Source organism: Nanorana parkeri, unplaced genomic scaffold (assembly GCF_000935625.1).
Source record: "Nanorana parkeri isolate BGI_ZX_2015 unplaced genomic scaffold, ASM93562v1 scaffold1434, whole genome shotgun sequence".
Classification (NCBI taxonomy): Eukaryota; Metazoa; Chordata; class Amphibia; order Anura; family Dicroglossidae; genus Nanorana; species Nanorana parkeri.
In genome coordinates this window covers 335,548-343,254 of record NW_017307702.1, presented here as the reverse complement: position 1 = coordinate 343,254, position 7,707 = coordinate 335,548, and the positions used below count along the sequence as shown (strand labels likewise).

Below are 7,707 nucleotides of genomic sequence, written 5' to 3'. Positions count from 1 at the left end.
GATTATCAGCTATAAAATTATGATGAAAATGCTCAACAGACAACGTTTGTCTATATGAAGCACATTCAATGAGGATGCTTTGGAAAAGATAAATGAAACACTTGACGATTGGTATATTTCTTTATTGGTACATTGCAAAGATATTTTATTATAGGAATACCCACCCTTGTTTGCATATTGGTTCAAATAATTTTGATTGTAGATATTGGTACAATTTTTGCATGTTTGTTATATTGATTGTAGAGAGTTGTGTGTGTACAGATGGGAAATCCAAATGTTTAGTGAGTTTTAAGATTGCATTTAGTATTACTAGGGAGTACTAGCATTGAATCAACATTTCACAACTTGGAGGTTTTATTCCTATGCCTGATCACTGCAATTTCAGCACCTTGGCCAGTTCCACAGCATAACACCAGGGCTCCTAAACTGTTCAAGATGGTTTTATTTTCTGGATCTGATCATATTCCATGTAAGCAGTTTCAAGGTGAGATACAAATATAACTTCTATTTAAAATTCATATGTGGCATAACACAATGGGGTTGCAATCTCACATAGTTCCATAGAAGTCAATGTCTCTGTTGTTTGCTTGGTGGACCACAATCAAACCATTTACCTGCAAAGGTTGTCATAGAAAGTTATTACAAACTATGATCATACAAGACACTACACTTCACCAGACGTAGTGCTCCTTCTAATGAAACTTGTCATTTTAGCCTACAAAACATCTGGGAGCTGAGGGAGATGAGGATGCATCCATATATAGTATGTAATTATGTAGCGTCAATTAGTTATGGCCACTGACATAATTAATGGATTTTAATACCATTAATAAAAAATCTATTCTGGGTTTGTTAATGCAAGTATTACTGAAAATCTAACCTACAAATTTACAGACATTGTCTGTCTACTCTGTAGAACTCCACAGAGTTTTAAATTAGACTTATAGTGCTCTCTGTTTTTATCCTTGGAGCTTAATTAAAAAAAAAGACATGTACCAGATACAATATTCACATTGTCCAAACAGTCTAAACTGTTACCAGATATTGCTTTAGGCATTTTAAGCATATCTAAAACCAAGCTTTTTATAAAATACGTTTTGGAAAGAGTAGGGAAAGGGCTAAACTCCTGTCACTTTTGTTGTAATTTTAGAGATGATATGAGATGATATCTCTCCAAAGTGTGATGATATCTCTCAACAGTGAGGAAATTTCCCTCTTTGACAATTTTCACTGGAAAAGGTGTCCTCTCTATTTCTGCTCTGGTGACAACTCAAAAAATGCCCAGTGACAATGATTCATAAGGTCAAAGAGAGATTTAATTTCCCTACCAGACACACAGACAGCATGCAAAACCTAACTGAGGCTCTAACCCTATATGTGGTAGGTGCTAACCACCTACTACATTTGCATTGTAGGTGGAGAACATTGGGGAGGGGGGGGGGGGGGGTCTCAGCTTGCCAGATTGGAGAGTTAGGTGTTCCTGTCCACCATCTGGTCTTCCTACCACTCATGTTGTGTTTACCATTGTGGTAAATACATTCAGGGAAAGTCTGAACCAGGAAAGCTGACAACAATAAAAAGCTGACAGGGGTTTTAGTGTTCCCCTACTTTAAAAAAAAAACATTTATTACTCTCTGTTTTGCTGTTAGCAAGCTTTCCCTCATTTTCTGTCCTGGGAGCAACCTTTTTTACTAGACAGGAAGTGAAGGAATCTTTCCAACGGAGCCCCGGTTGGGAGTAAAACCTGACAGGAGTTTTAAAACTTCCCTACTCCATCCAAAACTAAAACAAAAGTTACACTTTAACTCTACAACATCTGCCAAAATATAAAAGTGTCAGTTTGAAATAGGCTTTAATAGCTGTGGTGTATTATACAGATTCTATTGGCATTTTTACCTTGAATATATATATGTATACAGTATATATAAAATGTAAGAAAAAAAAGGGTATTTCCACAGTGGGGTGTGCGAGCACCCAGAGGGGAAAATAAAAAAAGGGGGCTTTTAAGAAACAAGTCCAGACCTCGTGTATAAAAATCTTAGAAGTGCATTTATTCAATAAATTGTTGTATACATTATTTAAGATAAAAAACGGAATACAAAATCATCAATAAAAATGCTTTTACAAATGCAGGTTCACCGAATGGTGACGATACCGTGCAGTTACGATGTATATGGTTGTTTGTTATCAGAATGGTATAAACGCTCCTGTAAGTCCCTACATGTTTCGCCCCGAAAGGGCTTCTTCAGGGGAGAGAGACAATTCTATGGGAGATATGTGTCCTAGAATAAGAGTAATAAGCCCACATATAATAGAATTAGGATCAGAGAACTGCACTTTAGTCTCACAAGTAAAATCATGCTTTACATACATTAATCTCGATCGCGTCGGAGACAGCACCCTGTAGTCTTCAGGAAAAACAGGCAGCCGGCATACTAGACTTTATACTTATATCTATTTTTCATCTATTTTTTCATCTATTTTTATCCATATATACTTTCACGTGGAATAATTAATTACCATACATATGTTCCTTTAGCAGAACTTCACTACCTCTAAGTCTAGTATGATCTATCTAGAATTAAAATAAAATCAAATATAATAATAATTAAATAATATAATTATAATAATAATATAATAATGAAATAATGTAATGGTATATATGTGCTTCTATCCGCATTACTACCTCTTATGTTTTGACGCTATAAGCAATACACATGCTAGTAGAATTCTTTGAAACTATTATGATTCATGTATGTACATATAGATTTTAAAAAATTCTTATATATATCCGCATTCACTTTTCCGATCTTACATATCTAATTGTAGAATTTTGAGATATAAGTTGATACAATGTATATATCTATTGTCTTTTCTTAAATGATATGTAGTATAAACCTTGTTAATCTAAAGATGCTGTTCAAGCTGTACACATGCTCCGAAATCACAAAAGCAATTCTTATGGGATTTGTGTCCTCTCTCCACTACAAGGATGTATATATGTATACATGTATGTATATATGTGTGCACATCCTATATCTCCTGGATTATGAAACTGCATTTTACTGAGAATAGTACTTACACACAGTATATAATAAGTATTTTCGATACATTATAAATGTCCTTTACTCTGATGATTATATTATTATTAAACATTCATTGATTACTAGCTTCAATATGCATTTTTACAACCTGGGATGTCTGTCGGGCCTGATACTGCCATAGTCGCACTTCTATATGGAGGGATCGTGGAGACGTAGCAAAGGCCTAGCTGCTCAGCATTTTAATTTGGGTATACATATATACATATATGTGGCCTGTTGGCTCTCTTCTCTGCTGCATATATATGTACTTTGTTTGGAAGATTGAGACTATACCAACTGCTAGCAATTACTATACTTTATGGCTTGTTTCCCTTTCTACGTCTCATGTCTAGTTGATTAGCCCCCGCCCTTAGGGGCGGTTCGGCATCACATGACGTTCGGAGCCCAGCACTTAAAATGACCGCGATTGCGGCCAGCTGTACAGATGTCTGGGAAAGAAACAGCAACACCACACACGGCAAGAGGTATTTTTGTTTTGGCTCCTATAGGAGTTGTTACATTGTAAATTTCTGTCTGATTACACCTTCTCAAACTTGGAATCTCTGATTAATTTATGTCCCTAGTGATCTGCAACATCCAACCTCCCCTTAAACACAAATCTTGGCTTCTTAGAAAGCCAAATTTTTTTCACATTCATATATGAGTTCATTCACCTATTTGTATCTCACTTTTTCTTATGTATATGTCCTGATTCGGGTTTAGTATATTTTTTGATCTTCTATTCAGCATTGCTTCACTCACAGTATCACTTTAATATACACTTATATATTTTCACATATTCACATATATATATATTTATTTATTTATTTTTTTTATTTTTTTCACTCATTTTTATCACCTTTTATGATTTTCATTTATGACTATTTTTAGCCCCCTTTTTTTTTCCCCTCTGGGTCCTCGCACACCCCACTGTGGAAATACCCTTTTTTTTTCTTACATTTGAAACCTGGGGTGTGAAACTTCCAGCCCCTCTATATGTCTTCTGCAACGCATGTCTACTAATATTATCCCTTAACAGTATATATAAAATACCATTTAGACTAATTTCTACTTTTTCACACTATCACACCATGCCATCTCATTACACAAGGTAAGTAGCCATACTTACGCTTCTTCAATCATAATGTCTGGAAGCCAGATCGATTGTGTGGGAATGGAAATACGAGTAACATTGTCAAACTCACTTGGATCCCACTGAAGAAACTCATCCACCCAAGACTGTACAAAAGGAAAAATTTATTTTGACAGCAGTCACATGCCATTATTGAAAGGAACCACATCATATTTCTAAAAATGCAAACCCATCAGACCCTTGCAACTGAAGACAACATATATACACTAACAACTAACACTTTGACAGTAACAGATGCTTTGTGCCCTCTGCTGAATGGTGTCATTCTTTCCTCCAAGCCCTACATCACTGCTGATTTCTATGGTAATGTAGGGGTCAGAGAAAAATAACATCATATGGCAGGAACACAGGAATCAAACCCTTCCAGAACTGTTGAATGTGGTGGAGGATTTCAGAGCTTGCTGTACTTCACCAGAGGGGAGGTAAGAGAAAAAGGCCACCCGTGAGGTGAGCATTCTCTATTTTCAGTTGCAGGGACCTGATGATTTAAAATGTTTAAAGATCTGATAGGATCGCTTTAAAGGAAACATGTAGTGGGAGAAATATGTGACCTACCATTGCTGAACTCCTTCTGAAAGGCTGCTGGCTTGGCTTTGTGAGGATTAGGTATTAAGATCAGGAAAGTTACAGCTCCGGATTTGTATACTTGTTCCAGGTCAGTGACATTTGGACAGCCAGGGAACAAGAATTTTCATAAGGAGGGGGTCAGCTATGGCAACATCCATTGATCCTTAGTAAAGATTTATTTTACTAATATAGTACCAGAAACAAAGCTGTGCAGTAACCTATGGCAACCAATTAGAATTTAGTAGCAAATGGGTGATCTAATGAAAGTCTCTGAGTGCTTGCTAAGGTTAGTGTACTCTATTGCTGTTGCTGCTTATCTTGATTAATATGCCCCGCTATCAATAAACAAAAAAGTAGCCCAATTAAAAATGAAAGTTCTTTCACTAATATACATGCAATGTGATCACACTAAAGGTTAATGGATCTTTGCAACTATTTACTCTGCTTTGAAAAGAATCCAGCGTATTCAATAAAACTTAGCAAACATGTCAACTAATTAAAATGATCTATTAAATGATCTGATAACTGTATGCCTGTTATAAGATATATGATCTTGTTAGCTTCTGTTGGTTACTGATCTTGGAAATGTGTATTGCTCTTTGTAATTTCCTTATAAATAAGCTAAAAAATAGTTTATTTGAACAAATGATTAGAAGCAAAGGTCCCATTTGATGTATACTTTGCAATAGACACCAGAGAAAGGTCAGAATTGCAAATATGTCCTTTGTTTCAGTAAATGCTGGGTTGCTGAGGGTTTTTAATGGAAGAGAGAGGTGGGAGGAGCACACAGAAAGCAATTACTTATTGTAAAGTAAATAATATACCATTAAAGATCAGACAAGTTTTTGTAACCTGTTGGTTTACTTACTGTCCTAAATAGAAATTAGTGGCTTGCATCATCATTCATGGTAGGGAGGAGAAAGAAGCATACAGACAGTCCTAGCATTGTTTTATCCTAGAGATTTTATAGAATATATATTACAGAACTTGGACATTTCTCTACTAAAAAAAGGCATGCGTGTCTGTTGGAGGCTGCGATTTAGATTTAGACATTAGATTGTCCTCTGATATGAGGCCGTCATCTAATGTTTGTGGGCATCTTTACTCTTATTTTGTGCTAATAGGCACATTCAATTTCCTTCTATGTTAACAGTAAATCAGAAAACTAACAGAAAGTTTGAGTGGTGCAAATATTACCTGATTGTACCAAATGTATGATTTCACCAATTGATTTTTCTCATCCTGGAAAATATGTAATTACGTTTGCTTTTTATTATATGAAGATCTTAAATCTTAGACAGTAAAAATGGATATGATAAGTAACAAAGTATAGAGCGGTTCTTTCAAAATCTGCACCACCTAGCTGGCACATTCCTGGATCACAGTCCCCAGCAGGGCATATGTGAAATGCCCATATATTTCCTGCAAACCATTAGATACCTGCAATATAAGGTATCAGCTCTTTGACTATAAGGGGACTCTGCAAAATAACCTTGTCACAATCTTTTATGAGGCACTACTAACGGCTGTGACTGAATGGGTTGTGGTAATATGGAAAATTTAATTTAGCTGCTCTCACATGGTATCTGCAGAATGAAACAACTGCTGCCACAAAAGGCCATGCATCTGATATGGGGCCCATAGGCTATAGATTCCACTGTAACTTTGTCCTAACAAACAGCTTAATACTGGCCATACACATAGAAATTTTCATGCAGTTTCAACCGCTTACAACCAGCTTTCAATTGCAAAAATTACCAAAAATGGAACAAAGCCACCTACCACCACCATTTTTTGCAATTTATAACTAGTGGTTGGAATTTGAAAATTCTGCCTGATTTAATATGCACCCAGGAGGCATTTGGTAACCTTTTTAGTACAGCCATGGGGGTTAATTATGGTCAAACAAATCTGACCAAAAAAAATCATCAATTTCTTTATTTTAATTAATGATATGTTAATCTAGTGTCAAAAAAATACATTTTAGCCATACATAAAAACTATGCTTAGGTGATACAGTATAGCTATCCTAATTACTGTGTCTGCCAGTATCCTAATCAGAGATGAACAAATGCATGAGAGGTAGGTTGCACATCAGAGAATTATATGGCAAGATGCTGCAGCCCCACTCAGGAATCATGTGAGAACCTTAATAAATGTATCTGTGGACTTTATGATTATGCACAGTTTCATTGTTTCCTGGGTAACAGCAGATTATAAACTTATTTTATGTACTGTAAAAAAATTACTTCTATACTACCTATTCTACTGCTGTGAACAGCAAAAATGTGTATATTTAAAGTAAAGTATTGATTTTGACAAATTTTAGCTGCACATGTATCATACTTCTAGAGTAACAATTTTTTTCTGCCACTTGTCATTTCAAGAGGATCAACTAACTATACATAGCAATATACATGTCTATCACACAAAAAAGGATACTACATCAATAGCTTACCACTCCAAGAATGGCATATATGGCAATCTTTATGTACACTGTAGTAGGTTTTCTCCAGTCCTTCACAGGCCTCACTGATTTGTCATAACCATTCATCAAGTGTTGTGAGAGTTCCATCAAGGTTGATTTTTCGGTCAATGTTTTATGAGACTCTTGCACTCAAGGGATGAAACCAATGTTGAGAAAATTAGTTAAAGTCACAAATAATACAAATAATTGTTTATTAAACTTTTTTTTATTTTATAGTAGTTTACCAGACATTAATAACATGCATATTTGATGCATACTTGATTGTGCATACATACTTAATTGCTAAATGCTGCATCCTGAGCTATATTTTTAGATTGCATAAACCTTTTCAGAGTTTTTTTAAATTTAGGTGAACCTGACATTTACAGTGAACACTTTATTTACGATGTCCCAAAAGTTCTCAGCTTGACCATGAA

The 7,707-nt window shown here is 35.3% G+C and overlaps 1 protein-coding gene across 1 annotated transcript in view; it reads right to left on the bottom strand.

Moving 5' to 3' along the window:
* The window catches only part of LOC108798236 (5-hydroxytryptamine receptor 3A-like), a gene marked incomplete at its 3' end in the record, with an annotated part of 14,683 nt that extends 7,305 nt beyond the window's left edge, over positions 1–7,378 (bottom strand). Inside the window, exons 1-3 of the mRNA XM_018569968.1 lie at positions 7,262–7,378; positions 6,001–6,045; positions 4,213–4,322 (exon numbers count right to left, since the gene is read on the bottom strand). Of these exons, the coding sequence (XP_018425470.1) occupies positions 4,213–4,322; positions 6,001–6,045; positions 7,262–7,378 (272 nt within the window). The remainder of the gene's footprint in view (positions 1–4,212; positions 4,323–6,000; positions 6,046–7,261) is intronic.
* Between the last annotated feature and the right edge of the window lie 329 nt (positions 7,379–7,707).